The sequence below is a fragment of the Acomys russatus genome, chromosome 17, assembly GCF_903995435.1.
Source record: "Acomys russatus chromosome 17, mAcoRus1.1, whole genome shotgun sequence".
Classification (NCBI taxonomy): Eukaryota; Metazoa; Chordata; class Mammalia; order Rodentia; family Muridae; genus Acomys; species Acomys russatus.
The window spans coordinates 30,956,646-30,971,554 of record NC_067153.1 but is presented as its reverse complement, the minus strand read 5'-3'; the positions used below and the strand labels follow the sequence as shown (position 1 = coordinate 30,971,554).

The 14,909-nt window shown below is 39.8% G+C and overlaps 1 protein-coding gene across 2 annotated transcripts in view; it reads left to right on the top strand.

The window, feature by feature from the left end:
- Slc30a8 (solute carrier family 30 member 8) overlaps nt 1–13,272 on the top strand; it is a 28,852-nt gene extending 15,580 nt beyond the window's left edge. For both annotated transcript variants that reach the window (XM_051160551.1, XM_051160550.1), the window contains 5 exons: nt 3,658–3,811; nt 6,731–6,881; nt 9,625–9,730; nt 11,502–11,636; nt 13,127–13,272. In XM_051160551.1, the coding sequence (XP_051016508.1) occupies nt 3,658–3,811; nt 6,731–6,881; nt 9,625–9,730; nt 11,502–11,636; nt 13,127–13,272 (692 nt within the window). The remainder of the gene's footprint in view (nt 1–3,657; nt 3,812–6,730; nt 6,882–9,624; nt 9,731–11,501; nt 11,637–13,126) is intronic.
- The last annotated feature ends 1,637 nt before the right edge of the window (nt 13,273–14,909 follow it).

Below are 14,909 nucleotides of genomic sequence, written 5' to 3'. Positions count from 1 at the left end.
TCTGATGGCAAAGCACGGGCAAACTTCATGACCAGCCTTCACAGTGGAAGATGTTGGTGGGCACAAAGCACAGCTTGTTCACTGACAACGCGAACTACAGGCTTAAGAGGTTTGGATACTAGGAAACTCTGTCTTCACACTAAGCAGCTTATCAGCGCAGGTGTTCCAGATTGGCTTCCCTTCAATAGTTAGAGAGAAGTAAGTAGCTACAGAAAGTTTGGAAGACTGAGCTTAGAGAACTCCCGTGCCTGTCCCTGAACAAAGTATCCTTGGAAGCCATGCAAGTTTGGTTGAAATGTCAGCATTTGCTGGCCCAAAATTTTACATATACCCAACACTTCCTAGTATTATTAGAACTGTTTTGTTTCTCTGGAATGTCTCTTTTTAAAGACAGAGTACAGTCAGAATTTCACATCTTTGCTTAGACTATGTCCCCTAGACCATGGGCATCTATGAGCCCTAATATGCTAAAGGACCAAGAGTGTTCAACAAAACTCTCTGCTTGTAGGTAAAATATCTTGAAATACAGGATATGATATCAATACTGAGAACTTTAAATGTGGCTAGTATGACTTATGAACAATATTTTTAGTTTGATCTAATGTCTAATTAAATGGCTGTACATGATAGGTGGCTATCAAGTGAAACAGTACTTAAGTGAGCCTTGTAAATCCATGGCCGAGTCTGGCCAATCTGCTGGCTTTGATTGCCTGCTTTCTTGGAATCCATGTAGCACCATGGAGGCATTTACCCATGGTCCCATGCGTGTTTCTCTTCTAACAAGTTGCTTTTGTTTCCCTGCCCAGTGTTTAGACCCGATCTTCTAGGTTGGTAGAGGGGCTTTGTTGTTCACAGAGCTGGTCTCACTACACTGTACATTTCTAAACATGGGCTTAGGGTGGACCATGCTCAACTTGAATATCCTGATTTATATCCCCCACGCATAAAAATTAAACCACTTACCGTCTGTGAATCCCGTCTCTGTTTCTGCCTGAACAGAAGCATTTTAGGCTGATTCTCACTAATTTCAGCAAAAGGGGTTTTAAGCAGTCTGACTAATTAAACAGCAATCCTTGGGAGTTTGTTTAATGTTCTATTAGTTCCCCGGGGTTGCTTTATCCGTGGTTCCAGCTGCACGGCTCAAAGACACATTTACTGTCTCAGAGGTCTAGGCAAACTGAAGTATGAGAAAAAGGCATGAGTGAAGTGGTTTCCTCTGAGGTCTGTCAGTGAAAACCTGGTCCATACCTCTCTCAGACCTGCTGGTGGTAGTTTCTTGGCAAACGTTGTTCTTCCTTGGCTTAAATATCTCTGCTTTTAATTTTTACATCATCTTGTGCTCCCTGTATGCATATTGATTTCCACATTTCCTCCTTAGAATAAGTAAACCAGCCATATTTGATTACAGGAATACCTTATCTTAACTAGTCATGTGCAAAGACCCCTTTTCCAAATAAGGTGACAATATGAGTTGCCAATGAATAGCATTTCTATATACAGATCTTTGAGGGACAGAATTCAAGCCACAACACATGCCCACTTGTGTTCGTATGCTGTTTTAAAAATCTACCTCATAGATAAGAAACTCTTAGTTGTATGAAGCCACATAAGCAGTTGCTGGTAGACTATAGGGGTCTGATACTTGTTGTAGTGAAAGTCCTGAATACCTACCTGCATTAGAACTTCCTCTCATGTGAAAATGTTCCGCAGGTTCACCATGAGATGTTTTGAGTGTTGGATGGACAAAATCACACACACATCCTATTATGCACCCAAAACAACGTAGTTCAACAAACTTCTAATTTCTTAAATAATATGCTTACAATATATTTTATTAATTTATTCATATTACATTTCAATTGTTATCCCATCCCTTGTCTCCTCCCATTCCTCCCTCCCTCCCATTTTCCCCTTACTCCCCTCCCCTATTACTGTGAATGAGGGGGACCTCTTTCCCCCTGTATATGCTCATAGGGTGTCAAGTCTCTTCTTGGTAGCCTGCTATCCTTCCTCTGAGTGTCACGAGGCCTCCCCATCCAGGGGACGTGGTCAAATATGGGGCACCAGAGTTCAAGTGAAAGTCAGAATGCAAACTTCTAATTTTACAGATAACTTTATTTAGGAATAAGGTAAGCATAAAAAGTAGTTAACTTGGGGAAAATACAAAATACTAAGATAAATGACACATGAGTATGGCAAAAAAAAAATGAAGATTATGTATAAATGGCTAAAGTCGGGGAAGCAGTAGCCACATAGTGAGTAAAAATACATAATTCGGCTTTCACAGGCCCTAACATGTAGGAATAATGTGAAGAGAGTGTCCTAGTTGGTGTTTACTGTCTTGACACAGCCTAGAACCACCTGAGAAGGGACTCCCAACTAAGAGATTGCCCAGATCAGACTGGCCTGTGAGCATGCCTGTGGAGGATAGTCTTGATTGCTGTGGGAGAGTGCTGCCAAATGTGGGCGGCACCATTCTCTGAGCTACTGGTCTTGTGCTCTATAAGAAATCTAGGTAAGCCTTTAATCCTAGCACTCTGGGAGGCAAAGGCAAGCAGACCACTGTGAGTTCGAGGCCAGCCTGGTCTACAAAGTGAGTCCAGGGTAGGCAAGGCTACACAGAGAAACCACGCCATGAAAAACAAAAACAAAAAACCAAACCAAACCAAAACAAGCGATCTAGCTAAACAGAAGCCATCACGCAACACTGCAACATTCCTTCATGGTTTCTAGTTTAAGTTCTTGCTTGAGTTCTGGCCTTGAGTTTCCTTAGTGATAGACTGTGACCTGGATGTTAAGCCAAATAAACCCATTCCTCCCCTAGGTTGGTGTTTGTCACAGAAACAGAATGAAACCAGGACAGGGAGTAAAGAATAGCATAATGGAATTTGTCTGACTAATGGCTCACAGGATATCCCTAGACCCTTGTGGGTTTTAAAAATCTAGCTACAAGGTTGAGTGAAAGACCAGGGCAAGGTATTAAGGAATGCTCATGTGAGCTAAAGTACCTTCCTTCTTAAACAAGCACACACTGAGATCTCTCTTATCTTCAAATATTAATGCAAATGTTTCCATCTTGATGTTTCTTTTCCTTGCAGTTGCTCTTAAAAAGCAGGTGGAATGCTGAGGAACCCTTGAGTTCGCCTCTGTGTTTACAATATGTCGGGTTGGCAAATGAAACCCATTTTCATAAAGTACACTCCAAAGCCTTGCCTTTTTACTAGCTTATTCCTCTAAAGGTGCCAGTGCTGGCAAGTTGTAAATGTTTTATGGTGAAATTAAGAGTTTCTAAACACATTTTACTCATTCGTATCTCATTATTTTATCCCCACCCTAATAAGTTTCCATCATTTTAGCACCTGTGTTAATTAAAATCCCCAAGGAGAACAGGGAGGGCAGGCAGCAATTAATATGTTCTCAAAATTTGCTGAAAATTACTCAGTAATAGGGAGCATAATGAATTCTGCTGTTCGTGTTTTATGGAGGCAATGCTAAAGTGCCTCATCTCAGTTCTCAAATCCATTCATTAGTCTGCTTCATGAATCACTGGGAAAACAGTATGAAGCCATTTTCATGGGCAGGAGGATCAAACAGTCTGTGGGGAGTGGGGGATGTGAAGGTGATATTCATGTTGCTTTCTGCGAATTTAACTCCCAGAGATCCTTGGTGCCCTGCTGTCTGTCCTGTGCATCTGGGTGGTGACTGGTGTGCTGGTGTACCTCGCCTGTTGGCGCCTCGTGTACCCCGATTACCAGATCCAGGCAAACATCATGATCATTGTCTCGGCCTGCGCAGTGGCTGTCAACACTGTGTAAGTCATCCCACGTGGAGTATCTGTTTGGCTTATCTTCAGTCTTATCTAGAGAAATATATTTAAAAAAATTTCCTGTGTCTATGAAGATGCGAAAGTTCTGATATGGCATTTGAGTGCCACTAAAAAAATCATGTTGATCACTAACTGTTAAGGAGTTTTAAAACATCGGCTTCCACTAGTTACCATATTTGAAAGCTCCCAACGTGTCAGAGATTGGGAAAGGATCTTGTGATATACATATCAAACTGAATTTTAATCCTCCATCCTCATAGAATATGAAAGGGAAAGTCAACTATGTTAAATAGGTAGTGAGGAATTAGTAGTCAAATCTAGATCCCTGGGCTTGGCCTGGAGCCTCCATCCACTCTGCTCTCTCATGCTTATTGATGACCCCATGAGATGTGGGGCTTCCAAGTGGCTCAACTTTTTGTTAGGTAAGTAGATAATGAATTCCTCAGATTGCTGAGGTGACAGAGACGTAGCAATTACTCACTGTAGTGTGGATTTTGTGTTTAAATTCTCTTCTGCAGTATCTTTGTAAAGTGCTCTTCACGTTTGTATGTGTCAACCAAACCAAAAGTGGAGGAGTTTCCTTTCCATCAGAGTCAAGTTTATCTTTGTAACATGCTACTGCATGAAAAGTGTTAGGGGAAAAAATCCCTCCCACAAGTTCCTCCAGAAAGGACTCAGTCTTTCAAAGCTACTTTGGATTTCTCACCTCCAGAACTGTAAGATAATAAGTTCATGTTGTTTTATGCTCCCAACGAGAGTGGTAATTTATTAATTCAGTAAGATGAAAATCATATACAAATTGAGCATCTTACACACAATCTAAACTGACTCGAAACCTTAAACTTTGGAATATGTTTCAGGGTCAAAATTCTGGCCCTTGCAGTGTTTTGAACATTTTAAAGAATCAATTATATAGAGTGACTAGAATGGTTCCTCCAGGAACTGAGAATGTAGGTTTCCAGGACTGCTAGATACTGTGTTGTCAGGATATACAGAGGTATCCGAACTGAAATTTAGGGGTAAATCTGCTTTTTGGGAACCCAAAATCAGATCAGAAAGTTTTAATGTCAACTGTGAAGGGAGTCACTGATAAAAGTTGTAGACAGAGCTTGAAGGTGAAGGTATTTCTGATTAATTTGTGAATTCAGGCCAGTTGTTGTGTGTAGACTCCTCTGTTGGTCAATTGCAGTGATAATTTTCTGTAAATATAAATATAAATGTGTGTGTGATTCCTGCTATCTCTGCCACAAATGTATACTAGCAAGATATCATAACCAGTTCATGATACAAATATTTAACAGTGCCTAAATATGTGTCCCCGTCACCTTAAAATAAAACAAGTAAAAGAACAAATGACAATCTGATTAGCATAAATAACAGATGTGGAAGATCTATAGATCTGGGGTGTGTGGGATGATAACTCATAGTTGGCAGTGAATTTCTATCCAAATGCTGGCAATTTGAAAACTGCATTATGGAATGATCAAGTCTTGGTGGGTAGCTGTGATTCTGCTTTTGGTAATGGCCTGAGATTTAACAGCTACACTACCCAAACATGATGTATTTCTTTCCTTGTCAGTTTGCTTGGAAGATATGTGCTAAACTTTTGCAATATGTTAATATGTTAATATGTTGTAATGTGTGTGTGTGTGTGTGTTTGTGTGTGTGTGTGTTTGTGTGTGTGTGTTTGTGTGTGTGTGTGTTTGTGTGTATGTGTGTGTGTGTTTGTGTATATAAATGACACACGTGTTCTTTATACTCTATCAGATGATTTAACTCTCAGTATAAATAAACATAATAAGTATATATACAGACATAGTATTTTGTTCACTGACCATTAAAAAATTATTCAGATTTCATATAATCATTCAAATGAACCAATTAAATACAATAAAAAATGAAAGATTCCTACTTTGAGAGCAGAAGAGATAGTTCTGTCAGTGAGGTGCTTGCATAGCAAACACAAGGACCTGAGTTTGAGCCCCAGAAGCCACAGAAGACAGATGGGAGGATCCCTGGATTTTTCTGGTCAGCTTTCTTAGCTAACGTAGTGAGAGTCTCAGGTTAAGAAGACCCATCTCAAAAACAGGGTCGAGAGCTCCTAGAGCAAGGTGGTTCTCTGGCCTCCACATGCACATGTACACTTGAGTATGCACACACACAAGTACTGTCACATGTGCACATAAACATACAGATAGTTTGATTGACAATGTTCCTTCCAAAAGCCATAGTCTGTATAACAAAAACCCAGTATTACACAAAGGAAACCCCTTTTTAAAGGTTGGTCAAGGGAGACCAAGAGATTTCCTCAAGAAATGTCAGCCATTGTTGTCTTTTCTTGTCTTCTAGAACTTGAAGGTAAGATCTTAGTCGCTGCAGACACCACATACTTTATACACAGAAGGAACAGAGCAAGAATTGACCTGGTGCTGATCTCCCTGTGATCTAACTCTCACAGTATTTCAAAGCTCTATGCAAACTGCCAAGGGTGATAAACAACTGATAATCTGAGCCAGCTATAAGCCCATAACCCACAATGACAACATACACTCAGTGTTGCAATAGTGGCACTTACAAGTTTGGGGTAACCAACAGTTGCCTAATGAGATCAATGTTTGGTTTTCATGTAATGCTTTTCAGTTTCACTGTGGAACAGAAAAGAATTATTTGGTGAATTCTTCAGATAAAAGAGGTAAATTTATGAAGTTTTTACTCCTGAGAGTATTTTTTAAAGTTCTAAGATGTATTTATATTCAAACATAAGTCCAAGATGGTGTACCGTGAAGCACTGACATTTTAACTGCCTGACAGTTTGGATATTAAATGCTACTGATGACTCCTTCATTATGCTGTGTAGGCTTTTAAAGGTTTATTGTGTGTCAGAAACTTTGTTACCTCTTTCAGACTAACTGCAATTTTGCACCAATGGCCCCTTGGCCACAACCACAAGGACATACAAGCAAATGCCAGTGTCACAGCAGCCTTTGTGCATGCCCTGGGGGATGTATTTCAGAGTATCAGTGTGCTAATTAGTGCTCTTATTATCTACTTTAAGGTGAGTGTGTTTAGTAGTCATAGTTATTCTATGGATGAGTTAGCATTGAAGCTAAGTCTCGGATATTACCAGTTCTCTCTGCCTGTGTTTACCTGCACAAACCATGTACAAAGCTAAAACAAACAAATCCTGAAGCCTCAGTCTTTCCTGGATTCCAAAGAGCTGTCTTTCAAAAAAGATCCTTCTGATATGGTGTTGAGGTAAACCAATGAAAGCAGGAACACCTTGGGTTTCTTGAGATGTAAACAATGGAAAAAATAGCCAGCTTATTTAAATTACACTTATTGGCTGAATTTTATGCAATGAACTCAGAGACATAAATCAAGGTAGAAATAGGGCACGTTTTGGTATCTATAGGTATCGTGCTGAAATTAATGTGTCTGATCAAGTAATTTACTTGTTCTTATTATCGCTGTTGAGAGTAATACTTCTTAAAGATTTATTTATGTTTATTTTATAAATTATGTCCAACAATGAGTCGCTGAGTGAGTATGTGCACATGAATGCAGGTTCCCACAGAGGTCAGAGGGGTTGGGTCCTCTGGGGCTTGAGTCACACGCATTTATTAGCGGCCTGATGTGAGTTCTGAGAATTGAGTTCAGGTTATTTGCAAGAGCATCATTAGCTATTAATCATGGGCTATATCTCCAGTCCTCCGAGAATCATATTTCTTGGAAAGGAGTCCAATTTACTGAGGGCGGGGCTTGTGCCTACTGCTTGGCTGAGAAAGGGTTAAGAGTGGACCTGCTGATCTTATCCTCAGTGCAGTGGGGACCTCTTCTCTGCCAAAGCAGAGCTCTGGGACAGGATGAACAAGGAGAAGGGTCTCTCCTTCCTAATATTTGAGCACGCATCAACAAACGTGTGTTTGGGACAGGAGAGTACGGCAAGAGAATAGCGGTCCACTCTGCCTTTTTGCTTCATGATGTTATGATTGTCCAATTTGGAGAGAATAGTGTTTTTTCCCTAAAGTGTGACAATATATAAGTAAAAAGTGTAAGAGATGTCTGAGCTCAGATGGGGAAAATGCACCTTAAAAGCTTCAAGTCAGTAAATAAATAAAAACTATGAAAGTGAAATAAAAGCTTCAAGTCAAAGGCAAAGACAGTTTAAAATCATAACGATGAATAGTGTGAGTTTGCCAGAGGGGATGGTGAATACCAACGGAACACGCCTCCTCAACACAGTGAGACCTGGGCAAATATGAACTCAAATAGACGGTAGCTGCCCCTGTCAGTCCCAGTGCTGAGAGGGGAAGTGGACACAAGCCCCCACTCCAACCCAGAAGATGTTTCCAGTTGATAACTGCTCACAACTGAAAAGTTAGCGATTTTAATTAGTTAATTCTCCAATAGAGTCTAACCAGTTATAGAAACCATACTTAAGGGCAGGCTCGGTGTCCATCAGTAAATGCCAAAACAAAATGAAGTCGATTGGAAGTTGTTTGTATCAATGCTTTTTCAGGGGTTTTGTTGTTTGTTTGTTTGTTTTAACCTTAAAAGTCCTTTGCAGATGTATTATGGCTTCTGGTTTTCTGTGTGTGTGAGGGATTTGTGTGTGTGAATGTGTATATCACAGCATCTATTTGTGTTTCTTGAGCTTACATTTTGGCATTTTTCTTCTGTTTTATTCTATTCTGGTTTTATATTATTATTATTATTATTATTATTATTATTATTATTATTATTATTATTATTATTATTATTATTATTATTATTTTAGGTGCCTGTGTACATCCTAATGAGGGAAAGAAGGAGTGTGGATTTGGTTGGGTAGGGAAGTGGGGAGGATCTGAAAGGAGTTGAGGGAGGGGAAACTATAACCAGAATATATTGTATTCAACAATCTATTTCAATTAAAAAGAAAACAAAACAAAACCATGCAGTACATTCTTAACAGACCACAAGCTTTCACCAATCCAAAAGCTAATAATGCCATCAGACAGCATCTGAAACCTATAGCAGAATTTTCCCAGCTTTGCTGCAACCCACCTATCCTTGGCCTCCTCAATGAATTTAGCAAATATCTTAATTTGTGATTTTCTTTGAAGTGTAACTGATAAAATCCCATGTAACAACTTTAGAAAGATAACCAAAGTTACCACACAAAGGTCAAGTTTATGCTACATTTCCCCAAAGGAAGTGGATCTCGGGCTTTTCTGTGCTACTGAGCTTTAGTAAAATCAGAATAGCTCTTATATCACTTGATTTCAAGAATATCAATCAATAGGTGAAGAGAGAGAGAGAGAGAGAGAGAGAGAGAGAGAGAGAGAGAGAGAGAGAGAGAGAGAGAGAGAGAGAGAGAATATCAAGAATCACGCTTTGGTTTGTGCTTTAAAGGCTGAGATAGTTGATAGCCCCTTTTCCTCCCTTGCCCTAGTTAGGGTTGAAAAGCATTGATCATGACTGCAGTGTTCTCATATTAATTTTTGAAACTATAAATCAGGTATTTTTAAGAGAATACTTAAGAATATATTTTAGTTTAATTCTTAAGGTGTGAGGAACACACTTCCAGAAGCCTCCATTCCTTAGTCACTGGAAATTTAAAGCAGTAACAGAGTATGTCCTTATGAGAGAAAGCAAGTCCCTAGGACAAGAGCCCTGCTTTTGAGTTGAATGCCAAGGGCCAGGAAGGTAAGTGGGTGGTGGAGAAAGGAGGACTCTGAAATGTCTGCTTATTTTATCAACTGGGTTTCTCAATAGAAAGGTTGAACTCAGTTAACTAAAGCTGCTGTGTTTTCCAGCCTGACTACAAAATTGCCGACCCAGTGTGTACATTTATCTTTTCCGTCCTGGTTTTGGCCAGCACCATCACGATCTTAAAAGACTTTACCATCTTACTTATGGAAGGTAGGAGTGCTTGCATCAGTATTCCTAAGATTGATGCTTCATTTCCCTTTGATCACAAAAGGGACCACTGCAAGGCATGTTCTCTGTTAATTTGTATTTTAAGGGAAAATTAGAATGATAAGGATTTTTAGTATTTGATTTCTGATTATACAAAACAAATAGAAAATATATATAAAGATATCAAATATAAGCACTAAATACAACAATAGAGGAACATGTTGTAAAAATATAACTATATTGCCAAGTATACTGGAAAATATCTAAGAAAGACAAGAGGAGTTTTCTTCTTAGGCATCATTATAAGTTATCACTTAGGTCTTGTGTATTCCAAAGTATGAGAACACTGGGATAATATTTATTTGTTCAGCAAATACTTAAATCATGTCTTTAAAATTAGACTTACTAAGTTGAGCAAAGCAGTGATTGATGCCCTCTTAGTGAAGGGAGCCATACCTGAATGAAGGATTGTCTAAACTACAAGAAAGAGTAGAACAGTATGCAAGAAGAGCTGAGGGATTTTAACATGGTTGGGGAAGGGCGGCCAATGAGAAGCTGGGGAAAATGATGTACTAAGCTCATTATTAGCCCACGGTAGGATATTTTGCCTACTAACGTCATTGTCCATAGACAGTGTGCTCCCAAGTATTCTTATAGTTTGCCTAGATGGCTCCATGGGTCTTCCAGTCAACCAAAAATAGATGACAGAAGTAACCCTCACTGTCAAGACTCATGACTAAAACTTACTAGACACGTCTCCCATCCACTCTGCATTTTGATGCTTTCCTTTTCATTTGGCATAGCACAGTTGAAGAACTGTTGTTTTCTGAAGTTACCAGACTGTATCTCAGTAGTTAGATATGACATCCATGCCAAGACTAGTTCAGCCTCAAAGAACAGGTAGCCAGGTATAGTGGCAAATGCCTGTAAGCTCAGCAACTAGGAGGTACAGGCAGGAGGACTGTTTCAAGTTCAAGGCCAGCCTTGACTATATAACAAATTCAGGCCATGCATGGTTACATAGTGAGAACCTGTCAAAAATAAATTGAAAAAAAATTGAAACCAAGTTGATTGGTGGTTTTTCCACCTTCCTATGTGTTCTACCTGATTCATTTAGAAAGAAGAATGATAGTCAAATTATTATAGTCTGTGATGATGTTGAATGCTGACCTTTACAGCTAAAACAATGGGAAATTTGCAAACCAAATGATAAAGTATCATTGCAACATTAGCATTTTCTCTTAGCATAGTTCCTGGAGTGGTCCATTGGATAATCAACATTGCATAGCATTATAATCTACAAAGATCAGACTTGTTCCATAAGGTCCCCACATCATTCATGATCTATGCATTGCTTTTGTTGTCCATGTTTTTCTATGCATCTGATGAGGGTCAGAGAGAATCACAATTTGAGAAAATTCATGGTAAGTACAGTCAGAATGCAAACCCAAGATTTATGATACCAAACCCCAAGTTGTTTTATTATGCCTTGTAGAGCATGTGCAGAGATAGTTTAAGAAAGCACTGTTAGTATTTTTAGGATAATTACTGTTACTAGATGTCTCTGAGTAAATTCTGTGATTATTTTGTCTGTGGACTTGAGACTGATGATAAAGCCTTTGACAGAGTCAGAATTTTTAAAACATTTGAAGTACAAACAAATACAGGCACTGGACAGAAGTTGGTGTTCTTGTAGGGAATGTGCAACACACTTAGCCCTTGGAGTGAATGCATTTATATAAGTAACAAGAGGGTCATAATTTTTTTCTGTCAGGTGTTCCAAAGGGTCTGAGTTACAACAGTGTGAAAGAGCTCATCCTTGGTGTCGACGGTGTGATCTCCGTGCACAATCTACACATCTGGTCGCTAACAGTGAACCAAGTGATTCTCTCTGTTCATGTTGTTACAGGTCAGTGAGTTTTGTAAGCACCCTGGGCAAGATTCACTCCATACCCTGAAATGTCAGTCATTTCTCTTCCTTTTAGAGCTGCCCTGACTAGCTATTATCTGTCAAAACAACTGTGAAATGTGTTGCTCTACCAAGGACCTCTGAAAACCCACCCACTTATCAATGTTGTCATAGCAACCGTAATCCCAATGGCACCCTTTGTGCTGATTGCCTAGGATAGAAAGACAGTACAAAGGGCTAAAATGTCTCCCCTACTTCAGGTCCTCATTCTCAGAAAAAAATGACATTACCTGTTTTTCTAAGCACCCCCTCAGTCTAAATAATAGGAACGATTAGATAATAAAGAATCTCAATGGAGTATCTCCCATGTACAAGATACTTTTCTGACCCTGAAGAAGACAGAAGGGAGATGGAGGCTCCACTTTGAAATTCCAACAAGCGAATAGATGTGTTGAAGGGTGGTCAGACATCCATGGCCATTCAAGGGGCTTCATAGTGTAAACTCTAACCTGCTTTTTTTTCAAGTAGAAGGGGATTATGTTCGTGACAAATTTTCAGACTGGGAGAGCTGGGAAGTAGGAAGTGTGTCTTCTTCTTAAGAGAAAATGCAGGCCCAGGGTAGTACATTAGGCTGTTAAAGATGATGTAAGACATTACTTAGAGGCAAAGGATGAGATCATCAGTGCCAGTCATTTGAAGGCTCTACTTCATCAGAGGTCTCCATCTTCTCCAAGGGGCTCAGATATGACTTCCAGAAATTTACAGCATCCTCCATACAAATATTTCACCACAAGTACAAGACTATAGTAAACTATCAGGATACCAAGGAGACTTCAGAGCCCCCCTGATATTACTTAAGACAGAAAAAAGGATGGCAATGAGGGCGGATGCTCTAGGGAAGGAAGGTCTGTGGGGAACTCTAAATGCTTCCTTGTTCCTGCCACTTGTCTTGATATGAATTCTAATTAAATCTGAGAGTGGCAAGAGGGAGATCCTTGGGAGCTGGGAGCAGGGCCTGATAAGACACAATAGCTCAGTCTTGTTTTGCTTCTTTCCAAGTCTTGTCTCACCTTCCATATGAAGCTCCTACCAGTGCCAGACTGAAGAGGTAACTGGGTAGGAAGAGTACCTGTCGTAATAGGTCCTTTGCTATGCTAGGATGCACTGTCTGTGTGAACAGAACTGAGTGTCAGAACCAACTGCTTCTTCCTCTCTGTGTCTGTGTGTCTCTGTGTACACACACACACACACACACACACACAGAGAGAGAGAGAGAGAGAGAGAGAGAGAGAGAGAGAGAGAGAGACACAGACAGACAGACAGACAGAGACAGAGAGAGAGAAAGAGAGAGAGAGAGAGAGAGAGAGAGAGAGAGAGAGAGAGAGAGAGAGAGAGAGAGAGAGAGAGAGAGAGAGAGAACAGGACTGCATTATCATCACATTATCTGTGTTAATCGTTCTGTGTTCTTTGTTTTTTTTTTTTATTAACAGCTGCCAGCCAGGACAGCCAGTCTGTGCAGACAGACATTGCTTGTGTCCTCAGCAGTAGCATTGATCTGCACTCCCTCACCATTCAGATAGAATCTGCAGCAGACCAGGACCCCAGCTGCCTTCTCTGTGAAGACCCACAGGACTAGCTCGGTCATACACTGCCATCTTCCTGCGTTTCATAGGCCATGACAAGCTGCTGCCAAGTTTCTATGACACACAATTAAGCAGCCAGTGGACTAGATTTGAGAATGTTGTGGCAATGCAATGCACACATTCCTACTTTTTATTTAGTTCCATCCACCATGAATGAAGATGCCACGAGATTCATCAGTTTCTTGGATTATTTACTAATCAGTAGTTGTGTTCAATTATAGGAATGCATATATGGATTATTCCTCACTGTGACTGAAATAACAGATATTTGCAACCACAGGAAATAAATGGTTCACTTCCCTCTAATAATGAGTATAGCAGAATTCAGGAATGCCTTTCCAGGAATTCTCAGCCTGAGAAGCAAGTATTTAAAGAGAATCTTGAGGCATTTGAATTTGACTTGTTCACCATCCTCAATGAGAAATTTATTATTTGTGAAATAGAGCAGAACTCCCCTTTTTTAATCTTGCATATAAATTACAGTCCCGTGTGTTGTGGAATATTGAATTCTATTGTAATTTTCTGTGCAAAGGGTGTGGGAAAAGGAAAAATGTCTGAAATTGCTAACTTTTTGATGCTTTCATAAAGTGTAATTTAATAATGTAAGAAAATGAGGAGGCACACAATGGAATGATTCTTATCCAGGTCACATGGGAAGGAATCCAGTCAAAGAATTAAGATACCTCTCAAAATTTTCACAGTATTTATGGATCACTATTGTTTAATTGCTGTACTTTGTTTCCCAACAACATAGCTCTCAGAATTTCAACTTGATACTATTATTATATAGACAGAACATAAAAATCAGAGAGTATAAAGTAATTTTGAAAAATGTAATTTATTCATTAGCTCAAGATATATTTTTGATGCCAGACTCGGGATGAAGACTGGGGAAACGCTTTGTTATTTATTTCTGTAACTGAATTATACTAGGAGTAAAGAGGAAACAAAAGTTTGTGTGGCTCATGGCTCTGAAGGCTGGGAAGCTACACATGAGTACTTGCTTCTGCGGATGGTAATGGTAGTTTATAGAGTCCCTAGACAGAATAGAGCCTCATGGGATGGGAAGGGCCTGAGCGTCCTGGCTTACTTCTTTCTTCCTCTTTCATATGCAGCCACTGCCTCACTGAATTAGGGCCTCCATCTTTTTGTTCTTATTGAACATTACCTCCCAAAGGTTTGATACTCCTAAACCAAGGTTAGATTAGGCTTCTAATCTCTTCAGAGTCCACCAGGGGAATTAAATATCATTGTGAGTTTTAGTGAGGTTCTTCAAACTGTTATCGGTGAATGAAGCAAATGTTAACATTTGCCTGGAGAGAGCTATTTTTTCTTTTGTTGGGGGAGACAGATACTGTATAGATGAAGACAACTGAGAGTTACTACTATCCTGCAGTGATATGCAGGAAGAGAGGGTGTGAGATGGAGGCAGGTGCATGAAGAATATCTGAGAGAAAACAGCAACAAAACTGAGACGTGAACTGTAACAAAAACAAAACTGTGCTCAGGTGGAATGGAGGAGAAGCCAGGTTCTATAAGAATCACACCAGGTTGAGACCCACGCCATGAGAAGGAGTCCACCTCTGACACAGCCTGGAGGACCTGCACCCAGAGGCTAAATAGCTCAGTG